This window comes from Chenopodium album, chromosome 2 (genome assembly GCF_948465745.1).
Source record: "Chenopodium album chromosome 2, dcCheAlbu1.1, whole genome shotgun sequence".
NCBI lineage: Eukaryota > Viridiplantae > Streptophyta > Magnoliopsida > Caryophyllales > Amaranthaceae > Chenopodium > Chenopodium album.
In genome coordinates, this window is record NC_137835.1 from 79,690,101 (window position 1) to 79,714,672 (window position 24,572).

Consider the following 24,572-nt stretch of genomic DNA (forward strand, 5'->3'; position numbering starts at 1 on the left):
TTTGGGGGTAAGGGAAATTCCATTGTAAGTAGGGGAGAAATTAGGAATTTCACATGCAAGGTAAAAGGAAAGCCTCCAATCATTTGGCCAATTTTGATTCTTAAGTATCGATAAATCGATAATAGATAAGATTGTAAAATTGTACTTGTATTAGTCTTCAGCTCATCATCCTTGTTCTTCTATGATGTAGAACAAGTGAACAACATTAATATGTTGAATATTTTTTCCGCATTCCCTTTCACACGCGAGCCCATCTTTAATATGTAGGTCACCAATATGCTTACTGGAAGTTTTTTTTTTTTTTAATTTTTTTTTAATAACTAGGTCTAATGACCGAAATTTGGGGAAAATAATTTTGTTGGGTTACTTGTCCAAATATATGAGCAAATCCTTAAAACTCATTCATCTTGCATATTTTAGTCAATAGGCTATTCCATTTTGGGAGTGGTAATCTATAGGATCATGATACAATATGGTATCATGATAAATCTTCATTTGGTTGAACCAAACCCACGTTAGTGGAATAGTAGAGAGTCTAATTACAAACAAGTTTAGTCGTCTGTTATAGATGGAGTAGTCTAACTGACTTGTAAATATAACAGATAACTTCCTGACTCATATATGGATTATTCTCTCCACATATTGCCTTTTGTAATTAACTTGTTTAATGATTTAATTAAATTTCTCATTTGAATGAGTAGAAGTATGTATCGAATTTATGATATTTGTTTTTTATGCGTATTTTTATTGAAACTTTATGGATAAACAATTAGTTGGAAATCTATTTTTATGCAAGGTGAGGAGTTATATTCTGAACTAGGGTCTAAAATAAAAGTATACTTATCATATTCTCAAATACCCAAACCACATCAAATACAATTTGTGTGTGCTATTATTTTTTTTCCCAGTTTATGGGCCATAATTTGCACTCTTCGGAAGTTGGAAGTACAAAACTTACCGAACCACGTTAGATCCAATCATTTCCTATGAAATAGATTGTTGGCTAATATTTTGCCTTATGCCTTTAACAGTTGCACTTATCAACTTAAAAAAAGTTTTAAAATTAAGATTTGTAATAATTAAAATTAAGTTTCAAAGAAAAATAATTAAATCTAATTTATCAAATATAAGTACTTTGTAAAAGGATTTTGTTCACCTTATTTTCACTTATTTCATATTCACATAATTTCAGTTTAGGATAGATAAGTTCTGATAAGAGTTATACATTTAAATTACAAATATAAAAGGTCTAATAGGTTTATATAAGTTCAGTTAAGTTTAGTAAGTGAAAATTAGCTAAATTGAGCACACCATAATCAGTAAAAATTAACTTTATATTTCATAAACATAAGATGAAGAAAACAAAACTTTTACATTTAGCTAACATGTTGACCTAATTTGTACGCGAGCATTCTTACTAGACCTTACGTTTTGTTGAACCCGACCTTGATCATACATATTACATAGTAACTGGCTCTGGAATCCCCAGGATACATGCTACATCAGCTCACCAACCCTTTTTTTATTTTTTATTATTATTATTTATTTTTTTTATTAAAAAAAAATTAATTCTGGTAAATTAAGTTTTTTTTTTTTTTTTGTTTTTGTTTTTTTAGAAAGAACCTCAATTAAGGGACAAATGATGTAGACATAGCTTAGTGGAATACTTAATTTTTTTTTAAGTGTTCGCTCGGTTTTAACTGAGCACGTATGAAAATGTAAAATTTTAAACAATAATATTTTTTTTTTAATTACCAAAATGTATAAAGTTGATATTTGAAAATTATACTTTAACATGAACCCAATAAATATCATATATGGAGTAATCATTTTTTACTTTGTATGGTATAAATCACAAACATTACTCCAAGTGAATAATGTGAATAGTACAAAAGTCAAATTAGAACACCAAAAATAAATAAAAAAGGACTCAGGGAGTACCTTTCAAAACTATGCGCAGCAATGCTATTTGCATCCATTGCATCTAGAATCATAGATTACGTATCAATACATAGTAACGACTAAGATGATGTTAAAAGTAATCTAACTTTCATAGGTCAAGTAAAGCAACATACAAACACACTTATTTTGCTCTTAATCTCGAAGTAATCCATGTATAACAGTGTGAAAATGGCTTTGCGCAAGAGATATTACCCATAAAGTAGCAACCCCACTTAACTCATTTTTCATAATGAAGTTGCATATCAAAGATAAGGCAATAATCAAAGTACTACGTATTACATTTGAATGCATCCAATTCAATGAAGTCTATCTCAACTACCTTCCACAAAAAATAACACAATTATATACCAAAAATGAGATGAATATACTCCTTATTACACAATTAGAAGTTAATTAATTATCCCTTAATAATAATGGGGTAGGCACATAATTAAGGCCACATGCATGAGTATAATAATGCCCATATTAGGAGCATCACAAATAAGCTTTTATAAGGATTAAGAAGATGTTTAACTGATCTTAATACCAAGAGTAATTTCTAAGGCAAAGTTAGGCAAATGTCAAAATTTATGACAAAGTTTAAAGGAGTTAGGCAATCAACTACACAATCTTCCTTGAGAAAAACTAACAATATTTAGCCTCTCATCTTTTTTTGGTTATTTTTTATCACCTTCAATCACCAAACCTTTTGTTGGTCTCACAATTGCCTATGATGTGCATATTTTTTTTAATTATGCTGATAAGCACTTCAATCTAACATTGTTTTTATGCTATACGAGAAGTTGAGTGAGAGCAATTGCTATCCGGGTTTCTTTCCAATTAAATAAACTATATCTTTCCTTGTATTTTTAGTAAAAGTAGTACTAAGGGTTATGTATTACGAGTAATATTATCTATTATAGGGTTACGTTTATACTATTTATGTTGAACTTTTTGCGTAGTTTTTAATGCGTATGTTTAAGCATAATAAATATCTTCAAACGAGTATCATATTATAAAATACAAATTAAACTAAGTTGATATATTGACACTTCATATCAAGACGTAGATATATGTACAACGCAAGATCACACATGAATATGTTATATTCCTTGTACAATCATTGAAAGAGTATTAGATATATTTACATGCATTGGATTTAAAGATTTTGAACAAGTAGAGCAGCATATATTAAAGAATTGGACGAAGAACTATTGTTGTTCTCAATAGATGAAATACCTGAAAGATATTTTTTTTTTGGAAACAATGTACAATAGCTGTTCAATTAAGTCGATATAAAAGACTTATCAATTTAAAGTAAACTATACCTTAATAAAGAAAAAAATTAATATCGATGCAATCAAAAGTATGATTCAGAGCTAACTTTTACAATAAAGTATATTTTGGAAAAAACTCAAAAGAAAAGAATAATTAGGAGAGCATTTTTTTCTCACTATAATGGAAAAAAGAATTACTGAAAGAAGACAATTGATGTATTAACAAAGAGATGGTTAGTTCAGTATGTATAGTTTATTCCTTGATAAGGAATATGTGTGGCTTCCTTCAATTCTCCTCATGTCCTTCCAATCCTTATACAAATTGTTGCAAGATTATGCCAATTGAAAAAGACGTTATCTTGTGTGATATCATGTCATGCTAATATATTTTGAGATAACATTGTATTAAACTCAAAGCTCACCCTTTCAAAAAGTGAGAATTGAAGTACGTAACCCCTAACAAAATAGAAAGATTTATTGAAATCTCAAATCGCAATATAATGACCCAATTGGGGTGGCATCAAAGTGCTTTGAAAAATATACAAATGAAATCGTACAAACCCTATATGTCTTTGACCCCACCCTACCTTGATTTAAAATTAAATTAACTTAACTTAATTGTATCGTTCGTATATGTACATACATCAGGTTGGGGAAGGATAATAAAGGGAACAACAAAACATAAGCATTAAGAAAGCATCTAATGGCTAGGAATGGGCAAAAAAATCAATAATAGTACATCTAATCTAATCCATGATTTAAAAATACAAAAGAAGAATATAATAATAGTAGGCATAGTTTATAATTTAAAATGCATGGTAAGGTCATAAATCATGGGTTAAGTAATAAAATATAAAGTGTAGTACCTAAACAAAACAATAAGTACAAAACAAATAAAGAAGTACTTATACATTTATGCTAAAAAATTTAATTGATAAAATATGATTAGCTCGTGGGAGGAAGCTATCTAGTATTGGCTTAAAACAATTATGCATCTTAATTAATTAAATTAAACTAATTAACACTCTCATTTGAAAGTCAGAGAGTAGCAGCAATCAGAAGAGGAGGAGTGCATGATCCCAAAACTTCTTTCAAATAATTGATGTCCCAAATATAAGTGTGCCAGACCCTACGTACTCGCCTTCTTATTTGCTGATTTGTTGTACACTTTATTATTAATTTATTTTCAATTTTTTCTAAGATTTTGACTTCATTTGATAAATATTACGGCTTGCAATAACACTTTAATTTGTCATTTAATTACATTTCTTTAAACTTAATATCAATGATTAACTTGGCCTGCTGTAAAAAATAATAATAATGAAATTTTAAAAAAATGATGGAGTTTGTAATAGTTTCTTTAATTAGGTTTCCAACCCTAATGTATCTTGTACTCCTTATATATTTACTTTTAGAGTTACATACTTAAGGGCTATTCTAATTTATTGAATGAGCTGAACTGAACTGAACTGAACTAAATATACAATTGTCCACTTGGGCTCAACACTCCCCTTCACATGTGAGTTGTCCATAATACTAGCCCAGATCACAACACAACCCAACTTGGCTCTGATACCATGATAAACGGGTCTAGGCCACACCCGTCACAATTGTCCACTTTATACGACTAAGGAGGTTCCACCTCAAAACCATATGGCAATGAGGGGAGTAGCCCCTTAGCCTTATAAAGTGTACACGACTTTCTCTTTTCTTCAATGTGGGATACACATCCCAATATTTCTCTTCACTTTTATATTCTTTCAATGTGGGACAACACTTTCACTCACATGTGGGTTTTTCTCATGGGCTCAACATAACAGTACAGTTCAGCTCAGTTCAATTTAGCTCCAATCAATTCACTTCAATTCAACTCAATTCAGTAAATCTGAACATGCCCTTAATTATCAGTCAATGTAGTTCTACTTTAATGTTCACTAAGTTTGTGAAAAGGTGGCACGTGACGAAGTTCGTATGCTTCATGTATTGTCCTGTTTATCGGATTATGTTCTCATTTTAGACTTTGTTCTCATTGTAACACTATATATGTTTATAATATAATGTTATTAGGAAGTATATCTTTGTAATTTAAGATGAGGTGTATTGTAATAATTAACATAATTGATAACAATTGATAAGCAAGCAATAAGCAATTAGCTTATCCCTTAAAAGTAAGTATCATATAGATTAATATATTGACAATTTGACATGCATATGCCAAAATCAATATGAAATACAATGATACATAGAACATTTTGTTTTCATCATACACATGTCCTTTGACAATTTTTTAAGTACTCCGTATTAATTTAGTCAAATTACTCATCATAATAGTGGATATATTGAAAAAAAAAAAAAAAAAGTTAGTTTGAACTTTATTTGTACAAGAAGATATTGAATTATTTGAGACACAAAATAAGATAAGGTGCAAAACATATTTTTATTTACTTATATGTTTAAGAGTGTTAACATTCTTATTGTTAGTGAATTCTTATATGCATCATAATTCATAAAGCATAATGCATCACATAAGTCGAAATGTACAAAAGCTATGCGCATAATCAACTCATTAATCACACATATCACACTCCAACTGTGCATAATTCACCCATTCTCACGACTTTACGAGTCAACATGTGCGGTACACGCCCAAACATTTTTGTACTCTGCAGTCTTTAGTGTGAGTGTAAAATTAGAGCACAACCTTCTTCCCTTGCGCGTGGGACTTTTTATGCCCGATCTAAACTCTGATCCATCTCTCTCTCTGACCTCACTTAGCTTAACGTGCGCAGTGGGCGCAGTGTGCACTTACCAGTTACCCCAACTCAAACAGATCTCTTTCCTCTCTTTCTAGACTTTATATAATTAAGCTCACTCTTAATTCATTTTTCCCTCAATTAAATCACAACAATTCATCAACAATCTGGACAAAATTGCACCAAATTAAGCATCACCCATTTGAATTTAACTATCCAATTGCAATACCCACATCTCAATTTCTCGAAATTCCTCCAATTTTTTCTGGGGATTTGGCGTTTTAGGTCAACCTTAAACTGCAAATTTTGAATGTGATTAAAGATAAACTAATCTAATGGATCCTCCATTGATAAGTGAAGGTTCATTCTCAACAGCAAACCCTTCAATGGCGGAGATTTGGCCGTTTAACGGCGGCAGCGGAGATTCTGACGGCGGCGGAATGTTGGGGTTGAGAATGAGTAGTGGTAGTGGTGGTTTTGTGAGTAGTTTGATTGATGGGTTATTGAATAATAGTGTTGTTGGAGTAATGAATAGAGATGCATCAATTGACGAATCAACTGTCACTGACCAAAGTGGTAGTCGCGGCGGAAGAAAGAGGAGAGAGAATGTTTCAGAGGATGAGTCTTCTAAGATTGTTTCCACTACTAGTAGTGGCAATGAATTGGTAATTTTCCCTTTTTATTTACTAATTATTTGTTGTTTTTTCTAACTATGTTATGATTTTGAAGCTTGAATGTTTGGGTTATAATTTTATGGATGTTTATGTGGTATACTTATGTTCATAAATAATGTGTGTTCTTAGAGTTTTGGCATCCTTATGTTCATAATTCAGCATTTTTATTCAGTGTTTGTTATCTTATTTTGACTTGAGTTGATCAGTGATAGACTTTTAACTAACAAACCTTGGTGCCATTGATTTAGTCAACTTACCAAAAAAAGTTCTAGCTAAATCCCTCTTGAAATTGAAATTAAAAGAAGAGCAAATGGATTTTTTTTCATCCCATCAAGAAGGGCAGTATTAGCTTTGTGGTTTAAACTCGCATCGATCATAATCCCATTTGGTTCTATTGTAAGGGATATGCCATATGGTACTATGATCAACAAGACTCGTACTCATTGAATTTTAATTGATCGATGATCCACACATCTTGTTCTGTTGTTTTCTTGTTCCTTGAAAGCATATCTCTTCAATTTTATGGGATTCCTATACAACTTACATCCATGATAGTATAGTATCTTGACAATCTAGAGAACTTATGCAACTACATTAAAAGCTCCAAAGAAGACTTATATGAGCACCTACATACAAGAAAGACAGCTACAGAAAGTTAGAAACTTACAGAGGATACATGGATTTTTGATTAATTTGATGAAATAGGAGAAGGGGCCAGAAGTAGAAAAGATTGAATTTCTTTAAAGTTGGGCTATTTCTGACCAAAATTAACCAACTATCAGAGGATAAATAGAGGGAGAAGGGAAGGTGTCATGAACTAGAAGATGAAGAAGGATAAAGTTATGAAAATGGTAACAGTTGATGAGTCATCCCCTTATTGATCATTGGTTCTACCACTGCAGCATATAGTAAAGCTATGAAATGATAAATGTATTATAATACTGTGATGCATAAAATGAGTGTTAATATTCTTACAGTAGGAATGACCATTTATCCTTAAATCTAGCATTCCCCCCTAGTTTATCATTTGAATTTGATGACGGATGTGAAATGATAAATGTTTTCCCTTTGTCCTGAATCAGACTTCCTTTATGCTTTTGGCAGGAATGATAAGAGTAGGGCTTGGAAGCCAAAACCTTTTCTTGCTTTCCATAATTGCTAAATTAAAGCTTTTATAACCCCTAACTTACCAAGTCCAAACTGTCAAAATGATAGAAGATGGTGCATATGATAGAATTAATCATATCACTAAAGAAAGGTGATTCTTTCTGGGACATCTCAACTTCGTGACATGGAATTGGTATGGTGGGAGCATTTTTCTAATGGTGGGAGCATATTTCTAAGAATTCCTTTTTTGGTGATCAACCCTCCCACCACCCCTTTGTTGATAGGCATAGATGATTTTATATCCCTCTATGTTAGTCATACTCAACTATTAATGACTTGACTGAAGTGTGCAAAAGGCAAATAAGACTTTTATCTGGGGATGGAGGGAGTATCAATCAGGGGTACTTGAGGTGAAATGATGGACCTTTGTTACAAGATATAATTCACTCTCTATGTTAGTGTGTAGGGGGAGGGGCAAGGAAGATGGTGGGAAGACGCAAACAGATAATGAATCGAAACTTCCTGGCCTTTTTTTTTTCTTATACTCTAGGGACACGGTCAATGCTAGTTCTTGATATGCCAAAGACATAGATACAAGTTTTTGATGTCCAAAATGAAAATCAAAAGGTAAAAATACTAATCTTCCTTAGCCAAATGCAGCTTTCCACTGGTTGTATTTCTGCATGTTGGGGGTGGATGAACTAAAACTTAGCTCTGAAAATGGCCGATCCACATTTTGTTATAAGGACCATGTTAAAAATCATCAGAATCTTGGATTTTCTTTTAAATGACTTGCACCATGGATAATTAAGGCTGTAGCTATGCATCTATCTCAAACAATTCACAGATGTGCAACTAAACTGCTCCTCAAAGGAAACAAGAAACTGATAACTTATTCCTATCACAGACGTTGTTTGCAATTATCTCTTGAGATCTGTATACGGGGAATTATGGTAAATCCACGTTTGATAAGAATTGTGGTTTATGCAATACTATTGTGTTCTTGTGGCTTTAGCTTTTATATTCTCGAATTTTGATTTGTCACCTTACTTTCTATCTTGATGTACAGAAAGAATCAAATGGTAAACGCACTAAAACATCCTCACAGGATGAAAATGACAGTTCAAAGGCTGGAGGTGAATCAAATTCAGCTGGTGGTAACAAGCCTGCTGATAAATCAGCTGAACCACCAAAAGACTACATCCATGTCAGAGCAAGAAGGGGTCAAGCTACAGACAGCCACAGTCTTGCAGAAAGAGTAATTTTCTTCTTGATTTTGGTGACATATTTTCCCCCATTTTTTTAGGTTCTTGTAAAGGATTAACAAAATTATCAACCATCAAACAAGATTTGCTTTTATGTTCTTATGTTGCAATTGAATCCTAATCCCTAGATTTGTGGAAGAATACTATGTCCTGTGGCTTCTGCATTAGTTTTTACTCATTGTTTTTGCTTCTGGCAGGCCAGGAGAGAAAAGATAAGTGAGAGAATGAAAATTTTACAAGATTTGGTTCCTGGATGCAACAAGGTTGGTATTATGGATCAATAAATGGGTATGAATAAGTCATTTAGATAATCATGTGTAGCACCTTTGAGCTAAATAATACAATATGTCCTGTTTTTTTATTTTTATTTATTTAATTTTTTTTTAATTATAAATTATTTATTTATTTATTTATAATTTTAATTTCTGGGTGGTCAGCTATGTTTCCCTGAATTTTAGAAATGCTTTCACTCTTATCATTTTCTTGCAATTGATTTTACTTTCTTGGGCAGGTTATTGGAAAAGCACTTGTCCTTGATGAGATCATCAACTATATACAATCTTTACAACGACAGGTTGAGGTGAGTTACATCTGAATATCTGAGAAGTCTGAAGATAATCCGTTCATAGGGATCTTCTGTCATCGATCAATATCTGTCATTAATTTTGTGTCATATATCTTGATTTTCTGATAATTAGGCTTCCCATGGCTCCCATCAAATTCCAATCCTTAATTTTGTATTGCTATGTTGCCTACATTTATTGTTAGTAAAGCTTACAATCTTATTGGATTGTTGCTCACTTTATCTTCTTTATGTTGCAGTTCTTGTCCATGAAGCTTGAAGCAGTCAATTCTGGGATGGTCCCTTCTATCGGGGGATTCCATTCAAAAGATGTAAGTTTGAAAATCTGTCAGCCCTTGACTCAATATCATTGCTTTGCATTTTAATCTAGTAAGACTAGTAAATCAACCTGATCTCTTGCAATCTGTTACTTCTTGGATCTACTATATTCTTGTTGAGTAATGTACGTGACCAGCTCAATCCCTAAAGCAACTGGAACAGTGTGCTTTTTTTTTTTTTTTGTTTTTTTTTTTTTGTTAAAAGAGTCTTCTGTAAGAGAATATGAGTTATTGAAGTGTGCTATATGAAGAGTAAGGAAACTCATGATCTATATGCTGCATGTCTTTTATCCTTTTCCTCTTCTGATACTGAAGGAATTACACTTTGTTTGGATAAAGAAAGGGGATGGAAAAGAAGGGGAGGGAGGAGAAGAAGAGGGGAGGGAAAGGAAGGGGAGGGAAGAATAGTGAGTTTTCCTTCCAAATCTCTCCATTGTTGGAGGGATCAATTTCCTACAATTTAATCATTCCATTTTTCTCCCCTCCAATTCCCCCCCTTCCTCATTTGCTATCCAAATGAATGATACTCCATCTCTCCATTTCTCTTCCCTTCCTTTCCCTCCATTTCCTTTAATCCAAACATACCGTTAAGGAACCATCTCTCCATTTCTCTTCCCTTCCTTTCCCTCCATTTCCTTTAATCCAAACACACCGTTAAGGAAGCTCATGATATATATGCTGCATGTCTTAAAACTTGTTAATGTGTGATTGACAGTCATGCTCATAAATCATTTCTTCAGTTGATTGTTCTGCCTTCCACTTTACATCAGGAGACATGCCAGAATTTACAAAAAGAGTGAATTTGGCTAGTTTTTGAGACATCTCTGGGTCAATTTAAAATGCTTAAGCTTAACGTCTTAGTAACATTGGTACTTTTCCAGAGGATAGAAGGCTACATAACAAATTTTTTACTGAGAATTTCTTGTATAGTTTATTTGGTTGCTTATATAATGAATATAATTCATCTATCCAGGTTAATCAGCTAGGGATGTCCTCATTTGATCCAAGTATGATGTTGGCACATGCTGCAAGAGAATTAGCAGCCGCAACAGGAGGAGGAGGAGGACCGCAATCAGAGTGGTTACATATGCAATTAGGTGGAAGTTTCGAACGAACATCATGATTCTTTGTAAAAGATCGCTTTGAAATTCACTACCTTAATCAATTATTTCACATAATCAGGGAACAACTCTACCTACATCATTCTACTGTTTGGGTGGGGATGTTTATTTCTATATTTAGTTATCCTTGATTTGTAATACAAGAATACTGCCTTCTGTAGAAAGTATTCATTGTAACCGTCAGCCCTGCTGTATGACCCTCTAACTAGTACCCAAAGACTGAAGAGTCCTAGGTTGCTGAAAGTGTTGAATCTGTATAACCGAGATAATTATGCTTCTAAGAAAAATCTTCTATTATAATGACTGTATTGTGAGATATGGTCTTCTAATTTGTGTGCGGAGTTGGGGTTGTCTACACTCTTGAATGCAGTATAAAAGATCTTAAGGTGGTAAAGTCGTGTATGAGACGGATTCAGAGTAAAATTAGTGAGATATGGCCAACATTCTCCATACATATTTTGCATACGACACAAATGAACATTATATTTATTCGTTTATTTTTCAAATCATTAATTCAAAATGCATAATACTTCAATCATCATATACAAACTATAGTAAAAAATTTAAGATCCAATTAGAGAGTAAATTTGTAGCTGTAGTTGCCGACTTGGTCATTTATGATGTAAATAAAGACTAATTCAACTTATAGAACTTGGGAGAAGATCATATTTTGCTTTTAAAAATAATTTGGCTATCGCGCATCAAGCTAGAGATGTTAAGCAACTACAAATGACTGTTATAGGCCATTAAATTTCGAAATTCTGTTTTATCTGCAAGCTAAAAAGTAAAACAAAATCACAATTGTAATTAACCCAACTAAGAGTAACTTCACAGGATGATTCAGCCAAAAAATATTACATATGAAAGTCTCAATCATCATTATCTACTACTAGGTTCAGCAAATCTCAGAGGAACTAACAGAATCGCCATTAGACATTTAGTTCTTGCATTAGTTCTAAATTTTTTATACTAATTGATGAATATCTAGTATTACTGTGTACTGTCACAAGTTCACAACCAGATGAATGTCAGAAGACAAAAACAAAGTATCTAGATGTCATTTAACTTTGATACATAAGACCTCGGCTAGCATCAACATACATACTACTCAAAGAATAATGATCTAAGCGCCGATTGTCAAGAATATGTATCATAGCTAATAACAACTAGAGTGTCAAAGTACGTCAGCTATATGAAGAAAGATCACAGCAAAACACTTGTTCTTTTATCATACTTAAGGAATTGAAGTTTATAATTCATATGCACCACACCTAGAAAACTAATACTGTGTGATTATTGTACATGTAGCAGAGAATTTTTGGCTACTATCCTGAATTTGGCTAGTTTATATTATAAGGTTTCATATATATGGGTCTAATCGGAATGCTCAAGCTTAATGTGTATCACGAGTCCAAGGGTAAAGTTCCTATGAACTGAAGCCAATGTAATATAAAATCCTACTGAGGTTTACTTAAAGGTTTATATATATAGCTACTTATATAGCATATAATATGGATCTATCCAACTTGATCCAAGAGCCATGACCTTGGAACAAGCTGCAAGAGAATTGGCAGCAGAAATAAGAAGATTGCGTCACTGATTACAGACATATGCAGTCAGGTGAAAGTTATGAACAAACAACATGATGATCCATTGTCAGTAAAGAATCCGACTGCTAACTTATTTACTGCTCGAGTAATCGTGTTTAATTTTTTTATATAGTTTCATGGATTATACAAAAATACTGTCCTCTGTAAATTTGGCAGTAAGTATCATTCATTGTAATTTTAAGCCTTATTGCATGCTCTTTTAACCAATTTACCAAGACTTTGAAAAACACAAAAACTTTGCATAGAAGTAAAATGTTTTTATTTTGATGTCTTTTGCCAATGAACAAGGCTAACAACTACATCATTTATTGTATGTAACAAAAGTAAAAATACATATATAGCTTCAATCCTTGTTCACAAAATGCTGTAAAAAGAATAAAGAAAATCTTCAGAGTAAAATCAATTTATCATGATCTTCTTAGTAAATTGGTGATCCAAATTTGGATTCTATTCCATGGACAGCGCTCGAATCAATTTGGAAAGTTTGGGCCAAAACATGATCAGGAATTGAAGGTTGTGCACCAAATAGAGTTGTGGGTAAAATCACTGCCCCTGGATTCTGGCTATTGAAAGCTGTTATAATCACTGCCTTCTTTTCCCCCACATTCTTCTGAAAATGGACTAATCCCCTTGGGATCACAAACATCTGCCCCGGATTTAACACCTTGGAGAAGAATACATTCCCTGTAGTCACAAACCCGACTAGAACTTTTCCATTGATCACCACCCCACTTTCAGTTGCTCGTGGGTGGGAGTGAGGTGGGTTCAGTCCATTAGGAGCAAGATCAACCCGGTTCATTGAAAGTCCAAGCATGTTTAGTGCAGGAAATGCGAGAACATTTCCTTGTGTGACACCGACTCCAAAGAGGTTCGATGTGTTGCCCTCCTTCATGAGTCCATCAAAGAAGAAATCTTCAGAGGTGACATTTGTGGTAGGCTTGCATGGGAAGTTGGCAAACGAGGGAGAGGCATTGAGGTCTGCTACGCAGAAGTCCAATAAGGGATCAGGATCAGCCGCGTGGGAGAGAAAAGGAGCTAGCAAGAGAACTATAATGCATAGTATAGCAGCCATGAGTATGTTTTAGGAGGTTGATTGGTATAATATCTGATATCTGAAGACTAAGATTAAGGTGTTTATATAGCCTAATAAAATATGACTTTGTCAAGGCATAAAAAATAGATTAATCAATTAAAACCTGGGAATGATGTTTATACAAAGAAAATATAGCATTGCTGAGGGAAGAATTGAGTAAATGATAAGCTGTAGTTGTTAATGACTTGGTCATTTATGATGTAATTAAAGACTAATTCAATTAGTTTAACATGGAATAAGCTCATGTTTTACCTAAGATTAATTAGTCTGATTTTCACACCCCAAATTCTTCCTGCAATCATCTTGGACACTCAACTTAATGTTCTCTTGATTACAAGAGATTAGTTCCTGAATAGTTCATGCATTCGGATTTCAGAATAGTTAGAATGCAACAATATACTAGGACTGACAAATTAATAACAATGGAGCAGATATAAGACAGTAAACTAACTGAGTTTATCTAGAGAAGCCAAATTTCAAACAACTTCATGAGATAAATAATGATGAGATGATTTAGTACATGACAACAATGATGCCTAGCAAGCATCACAGCAAATTATGTAGCAAGTTAAGACTTAGAAATCAACAACTGTAAGAAACCGAAAAACAGTATTCAGAAAATGGAATTACATATGAAAGCCTCAACAGTCTGTCAATAATCTACTTAACTTCAGCAAATATAATCCCAGAGGAACAGATTCATCACTAAACAATTAATAAGTTTCAAATTAATAATGATAATAATTGCTGTCAATGGGTAAATTTTGAGTCTTACTGTCACTACCAGATGGTCAGAAGACGAAACAAAGTATCCATATACCATCATTATCGCGCAAAGCATATAACAATCGCTGAAGCAGATTATTTGTAATGAGACACAGCAATACAAAATCCACAAGAACATCTGAATATAGATGGATATGTAAGAAGAAGGTTTTAAGAACAGGGGAAAAAAAGTATTATTATTATTATAGACTGCAAATACAATGCTTTTACTATTTGTTCTTAAACCAATCATTTGAATCCTAGTGCAACACCAAGCTCTCAACATAAGTACAAACAGAATCTAAACGGCGAATAGTTTTTTCGCACTGTTTTAATTGCTGAGTCCTGATGTTATAGTAATATGCGTTTCCAGAGAGTACTACAAAAATCAAATCAGTGTTCTTAACATGAAGAATCACTACATTCATGTTAATGCAATCTTTGATGAAATCGCAAGCCTCTGAATTCGAGTCCCCTGAAAACCACACCCTCCACGTCTCCTTTCCTTTACCATCCTTTTCCATAACCCATACACAGCTCTTTTTAGAAGAAACACTCAAAACAGCTAACGACTCATCAAGGAGAAACGCGATCCTACCAGTCACTTCTTCCCTTGCATCAGGCAACTCAACAAAGCTGAACTCCTCGACATCAAAATCAAAGCAGACAACATGACTCTCGTATTCAGGTTCGTTTGGAAAGCCTCCTATCCAATACGCAACCCCATCCAAATAAACATACCCACCTCCACATTGCAATCTCTTCACACTAACATTGCGATTAACCTTAGTCATGGTCTCGATCCTCCAACGATGATCAATGAGTGAATAAATTGCAAAGGACGTTACATTAGTAGAAAAATAACCACCAAAGGCGACAACCTTATAATCGTTACTACGAGGTACAAATCCCATAATAACCCACTGTCGATACGAATAAGGAGGTCGAGGAAGTAACAATGACCTTCTTATCGACGGATTCCATAAACTCATCACATTTTCGACTTCTTCGCTTGACGTATCACGCATTAGCAACACCCCATTACAACTACCAACAAGGGTGTACGAATCACGAGTACTATGAACAAAACCAATTTTTTTAAAATCGTTAATGTTGTGAAGATAAAACATGCATCTCTTGCTAAATCCTCCCTTGACTAACACGTGGGTTTTGTCGCGATTGTTGTTGTAACAATTAAGATGCAAGTATACAAACTTTGAAGAATCGATTACAGAGCACCAGGATTTACACACGCACCTGATTTTTAAGAGGGTTTTTACCGGCAGTCGAGCGAAGATGTCGATCCATAACTCCGGCAGTAAATGATTGCTTTCCGGTAATACGGAATCATCATTCTTCCATGTTATAGAGTGTTTCATTGTCACAAAATCACTCTATAGAATCAATTGTTCGGCTTTATGATAAGCCAATATGTGGGATAATATGATTTGATCTGGTTTCAATAATATGTGAAGTGATGGAAAAAATAAAGAAAGAATCCTAAACCTAGAATATTTAGTAAAACAAACATATACAGGAGGAGTAAAGGACATAAAAGATTAAGATTAGGATCTGAAAAAAAATAAAGAAAAAAAAAGTGAAAGAAAATAGAAATAATATTGTTTCTAAAAGAGAGAAAAAAAAAAGGTACCTTGGGTTAAAAGGGTTTTTTTTTTTTTTTTTTTTTTTGGACAAAAAAAGGGTAAATAGCCGTGCGTCAAAAACAATAAAATTAAGTCTGGCCATATAAGATGTAACGGCGTCACATTCACATCCTACGAAATTCGAATTTCGGAAGAAAGGGTTTGAAAATAAATTAAACTTTTAGGGCTTTCTTTTACAAGTAATCGATCAATGATTATCAATAATTTTATTTCTAATAAAATTAATTTTTATTTATGATATACAAATCATAATAATTATACTTTCATAATTATTATTTAGTCAATTTTATGAATAACCAAGATTTAATATTAAATTTTAAAGGTTCGGATTGAAAGATTACAATGGCTACAATATTCTTGAAGGCACTACCAAATTGTCCGATAAAACAAACATAAGATATAAATTTAAATCATTCAAAATCAGTCCATTATAGCTAAATTAAGTGAGCCAAGCACCTCTTTTTTGTTATATAAAGGGTTGATTTCTTTCTTTGCCGTGTAGTTAGATGCATCACGTTCAATTAGTGTTAGATGATCTACCAATGCTTTATTCATTCATCAGGAAACAAAACAATAAGTTCGTAAACAACTCAAAAATTTATTGATGTATCTTGCCAATGAGTATGCCAGCAGCTATTAAACTACATCATTTATTGAATTAATAATAAACATAATATGTATACTAAAAGGGTGAATTTTGTTATACTACCTCTGTTACAAGTTATGTGCAACGATTTGACATAAAGCAGATAGGAAAAATGTCTAATCGTTGCACATAACCTGTAACGGAGATAGTATAAACAATTAAAGGTTGATATCTTTCTTAGTTGCTTTGCCGTAATGAGATATCTCTTAATTATATGTTACCAAGGCTTTCTTCAAAATACCAAATTCGCATACAACAAGAATTTTATTGATATATTTTGCCAATGAATAGGCGAGCAGCTTAATAACTACGAGTACATCATTTATTTTATTAATAATAAATATAATATGCCTAAAAACATCAATCCTTATTCAGTTATTTTCGTGAAACATCGTGAAAAGAATAAAGGAAATCTTCATAGACTAGTATATACCAGCCAAATTTCAGAATTTGGATTCTATTTCGTGGACAACGCTTGAATCAATTTGGAAAGTTTGGGCCAAAACATCATCTGGAATTGAAGGTTGTGCATCGAATAGAGTTGTGGGTACAACCACTACCCCTGGATTCTGGCTATTGAAAGCTGTTATAATTACTGCTTTCTTAATCCCCACATTCTTCTCAAAATGAACTAATCCCCTGGGGATCACGAACATTTGCCCTGGAACCAACACCTTGGAGTAGAATACGTTCCCGGTAGTCACAAACCCGACTAGGACTTTACCACTGATCACCACCCCACTTTCGGTTGATCTTGGGTGGGTGTGAGGTGGGTTCAGCCCATTAGGCGCGATATCAAGCCTGTTCATTGAAAGTCCAAGCATGTTTAGGGCGGGAAATGTGAGAACGTTCCCAGGTGTGACCTTCGATCCAAACATGTTTGAAGTGTTGCCTTCCTTCATCAACCCATCGAAGAAGAAGTCTTCGGAGGTGACATTTGAGGTAGGCTTGCAAGGGAAGTTGGCAAACGTGGGGGAGGAGTTGAGGTCTGCTATGCAGAAGTCCAGCAAGGGATCAGGATCAGCGGCGTTGGAGAGGAAAGGAGCTAGCAAGAAAACTACCATCCAGAGTAGGGCAGCCATGAGTATGTGTTTGGAAGAGTGTTTTGTATGTCTGAAGAATTAGATTAAGGTGTTTATATAGGCTATGTTTGCGACTTTGTCAAGGACAAGCAAAAATATATTTTATTCATTAAGACTGCTGCAAATGATGTTTACAGCGAAAATTTAGCATTGCTGAGAGAACATAGGTAATCCCTTGATTTTGATATGGTAAGTTGTAGTGGTTGGAGACTTGGGAGGTAAAAGACTCATTCAACTTGTTGAACATGGAAGAAGCTCATGTTTTGTTTAAGATAAACCAGCTTTCACACACTAAATTCAATTAGTCACAAAAATACATAAGTTGCTATCAATTCGTATATTATTCGATATATGAATAACAATTTCCACTGTGACCCAAAACCTTTGGCTTTTAGCAGGTGGTCATGTATAAGTTCTCTCCTTGTAGCATTCTCAGACGAAACCACATTGTTTCTCAGCTAAATTAAAAAAGAGCAATGAAGAGGGTCACTATACCAATTAAAAAGGCTACGTAGCCAGGGTATTGAACAACCCAATCAAGAAAGTTTGATAGAATACATTTCATTTTCAGAGATTAAGCATAAGCAACTTTGAATACATCAGAGTCTGAGACTACTACCTGACGAATAGATTGAGACACTGGCGCCTCAAAAGTCATATGCCATGCTTTATCCTGAAACATTATACAATTTAATTTATATGGCTAATACTCCGTCCAGGTCAAAGTGTTGCATTTAAAATAAACGGAGTAATTATAAGAAAAGCAACTGATGGTGATAAAAATACAATTTGATACCTTTGAATTGCAGCTGAGCTTATGGGAATAATACCAGCTGGAGATACTAAGGCATCCACAAAAACATCATTGGGCGTGATCGGAATGACTCCATCATCCAAGATTTGAACAGAATATGACAAAGCAACTACAGAACAGAATCAATGAATCAATACATCTGATCTTTAGACAAATTTCCTAATAAATATGATAGCTAATATAGGGAGGGGTATAAAACATACCAAGCAGTGGTTGTTTCCAGTTCTTCTCATTGGCAAGCTGTTGGTAGTTCCTCAGAAAAGTGTCGTAGTAACTTCAAAAAGTTGGAACATAAAGATTAGAAGATTATTAAAACAACCATCCAAATTCAAGATTACACTCTGAAGACCTATTTCACCCCTGTAGTCTATGCCAATGGAGCTTTTTTTTTTTGGTAAACTAAATGCTAGTGAACCTGATACATGCTAGTATGCTACACATAGGCACTATTTTCATTTTTATCTTCCCTTGATGAAGAAAGAGAGGGTGGAATTTCAGAGAAGCATACTCAGAGACACATGTGGTGGAGTTCACACCTCACAGCACCAGAGTAATAGTTTGTACACACAATAAATTAGCAAAACCAATCAATAAGCATCACTTTATTAGGCACTTGAAATGTTTTCCACATACCCTCCACCACGGCCTAAGCGCCTTCCAGATTTGTCAAATGCAAGTCCTGGAGAAGGGAATAACATAAATCAACTAAAAGGTTACACTTTCAATATCAGCAATGTGGACATGAACAGAGCAACTAATAAGTTTTATTACCAGGTAAGAGCAAGAGGTCAATTCCTTCGTTTGCATGCATAACTGCAACAAGAGATCATATAATATAACTAGCTTTTATCAATGTTAGATCCATAATCAAGAAAAGCAAAACCAAAGGATGCTAATGGCCTACTAACTACAAACAAAATGAAGAATTTTTTTTACCAGATATACTTATGCTACACAAATTAAATTTGGAAACCTGTTCCCCTTACATCAACTTTATCACTTGAGCACCATGAATATATCCCTACTCATAGAAACCAAACAAGAATGAAACGGAAATTGGACTTCTTTTTATCATGTTTAAAATAGATAATTTAGTAGAGAGTGGATTTGAGACATGAGAAAACCAAGTATGAATATATACAGCTGAAGTAAATGTAACAATTTACTTGGATTAGGTACTGAAGCAAATGAATCGTTACATACCCAATACAGAGCTGTAGAAAAGCTGGCAGTTAAAACCTATTGACCTATTGTATTTAGGCAAGCCAAATTTCAGTTAACCTCATGACGTAGATACAATGAGTTCATTCAGTTATAGTCACAGATAAGTTACCTAAACAACACATAACATAAGAACAGAATCAAGTCAATAAACGAGCTAGATATATAAGCTACCATTTTCACGTTGATTTCCTGCACCATCTACAGGAGCAGGTTCCAGAATGTCCATTGAATTTGCAATTAGATCATCCATGCTAGAGATGTTGAGCATCCGCATATAGCTGTTCTTGTCCTCCACCCTAGGCACATAAAGCGTTTTCCCTTCGAGTTTCTGTTCGTCTGCAAGCCAAAACTAAAGTTTAAAATTGTCAAAAGAAGATGAAGGGTACTGGACCAGTGCTTTCAAGATAGTAATAAATCCAAATTTCACAAGGGAATTCTATTTACTAGCTTCAGCAAAGACTAGGAAAGTCGATTCAGCAATAACCCAATAAAATACAGAGTACATGTTAAACTTCCACATTATGGTCTTAATAGGTGCCATTGGTAAATTGAATTTTGTCACTTCCAGGCCACAAAAGACAAATTAAATTTATCAAGTACAAATTAACATTCTTGAATCTTGATTAACTTCACATCATTGACATTCGGCAAGAAAAAGTATACTGCCAAAAGATTAGAGTTCTTGAAGTAAAGATTTAAGGGCTACAGAGCCAAACCTTTGTCTGAAGTTTGTAGGATCTTCGCCAAAACTTTAGTTGTATCAACTTCTCGTAAGGCACGGCAGCTTATATATGCACATAACCTTCTGCAAGATTTAAACCATGGAGCATCCAGTACCAAACGCTGAATTGCATCATCTGAGTAGAAAGTTAATTATACAAAATACGTGAGTAACAGTAACCTATAAATGTGATGACAATTTATACATATGAAATTCAGGAAAAGGACGTAAACAGGAAGAAGCAAGCAAACGGTGGTAAAAGTCTGTTGTCAAGCAGCGAAGCCCCACTATTTCAGATATTTTCAATGTCAAACCATTTCAACTATGCAGGAAAAATATCAGAATGGAGGACTCCTCAAGTTATTCAATTCTTCTCCTGTAAAATTACAATGATTTTATACCAGAGCATTGAGTTTCCTAGGTTTTGCAGGTTATAGTTAAACTCAAGAATTCGGTGCAGTGATCAAAAAAATCTTTATAACTTTATAAGTAGATCATCATACCATGCCACAGGACCAACCTGTACCAAATATCTTTAGCATGCAATAGTAACAAAGAAGATTTCGTGATCCGCTGCCAAACTTATTCCAATTCCCGTCTTCTATCTTATTCTTCCGAAGGCTAGTTCACCAACTCGTATTTATTATATGAGATTAATCCAGAGAGTATGCTACAACATTTTTAACAAAACTAATCAAAGATTTAGTCCACTTTTGTTTATTCTGAAATGATGCCTAAGAAAACAATTTTTCCATAGGGATCAAAGAACCCTCTTCAACTTACAGTGCAAATCAAAGAGGTGACTTCTTTTTGTATTCTTTCATTCATCAATGAGAAAGAAGAGTGTAATTGTGTTTGGTGTGCATGAGTTTGCAACTAGGTTGCACTTCTAGAGTAAATTTAGAGTTTATCTGATTCTAGGAATTAAATAAGGATCTTTATGTGTTTCTGTTACTTCTTGCAAGAGAAAGATTGAGGTGCAACCAAGTAGATCATGATGTGCTTAAAATAATTTCTATCCACACACTTTCATTATTACCAAATGGAACCAGAATATGACCAAACCCCTCATCAAAAATTATAATTTTTCAAATTGATCAAACTAGATTCCAGTGCTGGTCCTAAATGAAACTATGTACAGTAATAAAATTGATGTAATTAGAAAAAATTTATCAACGTTATCACGAATTTAAACCCCACCCCCCTCCTCCCCTCTATTGACCATATTATGCAGTTTGCGCTAACATGGATACAATTCAGTACAAGTACATTTTAGGACACAATAGTGCTACCAAAAAGTTTGCCATACACAACAAAATTAATACTACTCTATACTTCCTTCGTCTGGAATTAATAGTCACATCAATATTGTTATTCGAGCTAGAGAATCCAACCGGTAGGAGACTAGGAGTCATCAATGCTCCCCATTCCTTCACTATTTAAAGATCAAGTTATTACCTCACAATAAGGAATTTTACGAATCCTTTCAACATGATCCAAAAGAGTGCAAGTATTATCCAATTGTTCCTCTAATCTTCTAAAAAAACTAAATTTCTCTTGGTAAATGATCCAATAATGTGTTCATCCAACTAAAATTTCCTCATTCATAGAGAAATTGATCAAATTCATAATTTAAATACCCACGTGATCAAACTTCCAAAATACACAATTCCAACCCCCAACTAACACTCCACTCAAATTCCCCAATCTAATCAATACACCAAAAAATTAAGCAATTCAACTAATTCCCCAATTCAGAACTACAATCAAATCAACAAATTAAGCATTTCAACTAAAACCCCAATTCACAAATACAATCAAAATCAACAAGATATGAAGAAAGATTAGATTTTTATTTAATACCTTCAATAGCGCGCTGAGAAGGGTCCATTTCCTTAAGGGATTTACGAACTTTGGATCGAATGAGGCGTTTCTGCTTGAAAATGGGGTCCAGTTCAGTAGCAGCAACATCGCCGGAACTGCCGATTTTTCCACCGTCAACGGCGGAGGAGCTCATTCTAATGGAGGAGGGAAAGGAAGATGGAGGCCGTGCGGTGCGGCTGCACGGGCTGAGAAAGCGGAGGTGGATGGTGGAAGAAGGTGGTGATGCAAATGTGCACGGATGGTGGAGGGAAAAGGAAAGGGTCATAAGTTTTCTTACTTGTTTGGCTTTTTGCATTGAAAGTCTCCCAATTGTGTTCATTTTCTTTAAAGTTTTAGGGCCTTTTTACCAATTTATGGTCTTCCAAATCTCATAAAGGCTAACTCATGGACCTCATGGTTGATTAGTTATGGGCTTATGGCCTAGTATAGTTTTATGAATAGTAATTATTGATTAGCTACATTTTTTTTTTTTTGAAGGATGATTAGCTACATTTATTTATCAATAGTTAGTGGTTCCTACAGGGCTACACCCAACCCGAAACGACACCCCCTAAACATTAACACTGCGATTTTGAAAGCTATAACCTTTATGCCCTTTAATAAAAGGAAAAACATAATACTGAACGATGCTTTTTTCTGTGTGGTTGGTCACACCGTGTGACCGAAGTTACTTGTTCAGGGGTTACTTATATGCATTACTTATTTAGGGGTTACTAAGTCAGTCAAAGGTTATTTATTCTGGGGTTACTTATTCAGTAAACGTGTTTTCGCCGGGGTTACTTATTCCGAGGTTATATAGGGGCTACTACTCTTTTGGTTAGGGTTACTTATTCTAAATTTACTCAGCCGATTAGTACATTTGGTTAAATGATTAGTACTTATGAAATATCATATTTCATAATTTATCTTAATACGCAATTAAAGTTATAATTGGTCAAACATATACGTTGGAGACTGCATGAAATGTAAGTGAGTAGTACATAAAAAAACGGAGGGAATAATTGCTAAGCTCCCAGGCACTGTTCACTAAATTAAACTCTCAATCGCTGCTGTAATTAGTTATGGTTTTTTATTTTTTTTATTTTTTTATTCTACGGTAGATTATTTACACTTCATGAAAATGAAAATGATAGATTTGCATTGATCTTTAATGTGAACAATAATACATATGAATATATGATCCTAGACTGATATTGCCCTGATTAAAATGTACAACTGTATTCCCTACACTTTTTTATGCTTGTATAGATACTCATATATATATATAGAACTTAGCAAGGGTTTTGGGAAAGTCATGTATATATAAGAAAAAAGTGCATAGAAAATATAAAAAAAAAAAAAAAAAAAATGTGTTCCACCCGGTTCATCCTTTGAGCTAATCCAAATTTAAAGCTCATTTATGGGTGATTAAGTTTCAATCCCCTCCCAATTGTTATAGCGGAGAATCGAACACGCAATCCTCCCTACCAAGTATAGTCTCAATCACCATTGCACTAACAACCGATTGGTATATTGTCATGTGTATGTGATTATGTGTTTATATTCTTTACATTTCTTGTCTGCTTGTACGTACACTCATATGCAGGGTTTAGAATGGGTTTTAGGAAGGCCATGTATATAAGAGAAAGAGAGAAGTACACAATTTTTACGTAACAGCTAGCCTTTACTTACAAATCTTGAGTAATTTTGGTCATCAGAATATACAAAATCTACTCCATCTAATACCGATATTTGTTAGCTGATCATCATGCCCTTAATAACTAACCTGTACAAAGCAACTTACCAATATTAACATCTTTGAGTTGTTGCAATATAGCATTGGTAAGTTTTTTTTATGCAAATATAGCATTGGTAAGTTAGAATAACATAATTAGTGCTTTGAGTGATATTTTTGATGATTCAAATTTTGGGCACTTCGAGACACGTGCCACAATTTGGATGCCTTATCCTTAAATTTACTACAGAGTATACAATTTTGTCACTTCAAATGCAAAAGTTTCTTTCCATACATATATGTTGATAACATGATCT

General features: G+C 33.8%; 5 protein-coding genes across 6 annotated transcripts; 1 reads left to right on the top strand and 4 right to left on the bottom strand.

The window, feature by feature from the left end:
• Positions 1-5,987: 5,987 nt before the first annotated feature.
• Positions 5,988-11,352, top strand: LOC145589186 (transcription factor bHLH79-like). The gene is made up of 6 exons (XM_081645737.1): positions 5,988-6,636; positions 8,822-9,010; positions 9,215-9,280; positions 9,529-9,597; positions 9,840-9,911; positions 10,891-11,352. Exons 1-6 carry the CDS (start codon positions 6,307-6,309, stop codon positions 11,038-11,040), a joined length of 876 nt encoding a protein of 291 aa, XP_081501863.1. The 5' UTR covers positions 5,988-6,306; the 3' UTR covers positions 11,041-11,352.
• Positions 11,353-12,957: 1,605 nt separating this feature from the next.
• Positions 12,958-13,720, bottom strand: LOC145589194 (germin-like protein subfamily T member 2). The gene has a single exon (XM_081645743.1). It carries the CDS (start codon positions 13,718-13,720, stop codon positions 13,067-13,069), a length of 654 nt encoding a protein of 217 aa, XP_081501869.1. The 3' UTR covers positions 12,958-13,066.
• A 1,046-nt stretch (positions 13,721-14,766) lies between these two features.
• LOC145576919 (putative F-box protein At5g47300) lies at positions 14,767-15,885 on the bottom strand. Its single transcript, XM_081634620.1, has one exon. The coding sequence runs from the start codon at positions 15,883-15,885 to the stop codon at positions 14,767-14,769; it is 1,119 nt and encodes a 372-aa protein (XP_081490746.1).
• Positions 15,886-16,960: 1,075 nt separating this feature from the next.
• On the bottom strand, positions 16,961-18,093 carry LOC145589216 (germin-like protein subfamily T member 2). Its single transcript, XM_081645765.1, has one exon. It carries the CDS (start codon positions 17,896-17,898, stop codon positions 17,260-17,262), a length of 639 nt encoding a protein of 212 aa, XP_081501891.1. The 5' UTR covers positions 17,899-18,093; the 3' UTR covers positions 16,961-17,259.
• A 110-nt stretch (positions 18,094-18,203) lies between these two features.
• LOC145589203 (5-formyltetrahydrofolate cyclo-ligase, mitochondrial-like) lies at positions 18,204-22,860 on the bottom strand. 2 transcript variants are annotated; one of them, XM_081645760.1, is made up of 9 exons: positions 22,521-22,860; positions 20,653-20,793; positions 20,108-20,272; positions 19,484-19,525; positions 19,346-19,391; positions 18,916-18,986; positions 18,695-18,821; positions 18,518-18,571; positions 18,204-18,356 (listed from the first exon to the last, which is right to left on the bottom strand). In XM_081645760.1, the coding sequence occupies exons 1-8, from the start codon at positions 22,858-22,860 to the stop codon at positions 18,553-18,555; spliced, it is 951 nt and encodes a 316-aa protein (XP_081501886.1). In that variant the 3' UTR covers positions 18,204-18,356; positions 18,518-18,552. The 2 variants fall into 2 exon arrangements, with proteins under 2 accessions (XP_081501886.1, XP_081501880.1); XM_081645754.1 differs by lacking the exon at positions 18,204-18,356 and having other exon boundaries at positions 18,394-18,571.
• Positions 22,861-24,572: the final 1,712 nt, after the last annotated feature.

What these genes read in the sequence shown, in the direction of transcription:
- LOC145589203 (XM_081645760.1), bottom strand. Translation starts at nt 22,860, where the DNA reads ATGAACACAATTGGGAGACTTTCAATGCAAAAAGCCAAACAAGTAAGA. An exon ending in CCTACAAACTTCAGACAAAG is followed by an intron (nt 20,273 to 20,652) that starts GTTTGGCTCTGT and finishes TTTGGCTTGCAG; the next exon opens with ACGAACAGAAACTCGAAGGG. An exon ending in TGACCTCTTGCTCTTACCTG is followed by an intron (nt 19,392 to 19,483) that starts GTAATAAAACTT and finishes TCCCTTCTCCAG; the next exon opens with GACTTGCATTTGACAAATCT.
- LOC145589216 (XM_081645765.1), bottom strand. Translation starts at nt 17,898, where the DNA reads ATGGCTGCCCTACTCTGGATGGTAGTTTTCTTGCTAGCTCCTTTCCTC.
- LOC145589194 (XM_081645743.1), bottom strand. Translation starts at nt 13,720, where the DNA reads ATGGCTGCTATACTATGCATTATAGTTCTCTTGCTAGCTCCTTTTCTC.
- LOC145589186 (XM_081645737.1), top strand. Translation starts at nt 6,307, where the DNA reads ATGGATCCTCCATTGATAAGTGAAGGTTCATTCTCAACAGCAAACCCT. An exon ending in GCCACAGTCTTGCAGAAAGA is followed by an intron (nt 9,011 to 9,214) that starts GTAATTTTCTTC and finishes TGCTTCTGGCAG; the next exon opens with GCCAGGAGAGAAAAGATAAG. An exon ending in TGGTTCCTGGATGCAACAAG is followed by an intron (nt 9,281 to 9,528) that starts GTTGGTATTATG and finishes TTTCTTGGGCAG; the next exon opens with GTTATTGGAAAAGCACTTGT.
- LOC145576919 (XM_081634620.1), bottom strand. Translation starts at nt 15,885, where the DNA reads ATGAAACACTCTATAACATGGAAGAATGATGATTCCGTATTACCGGAA.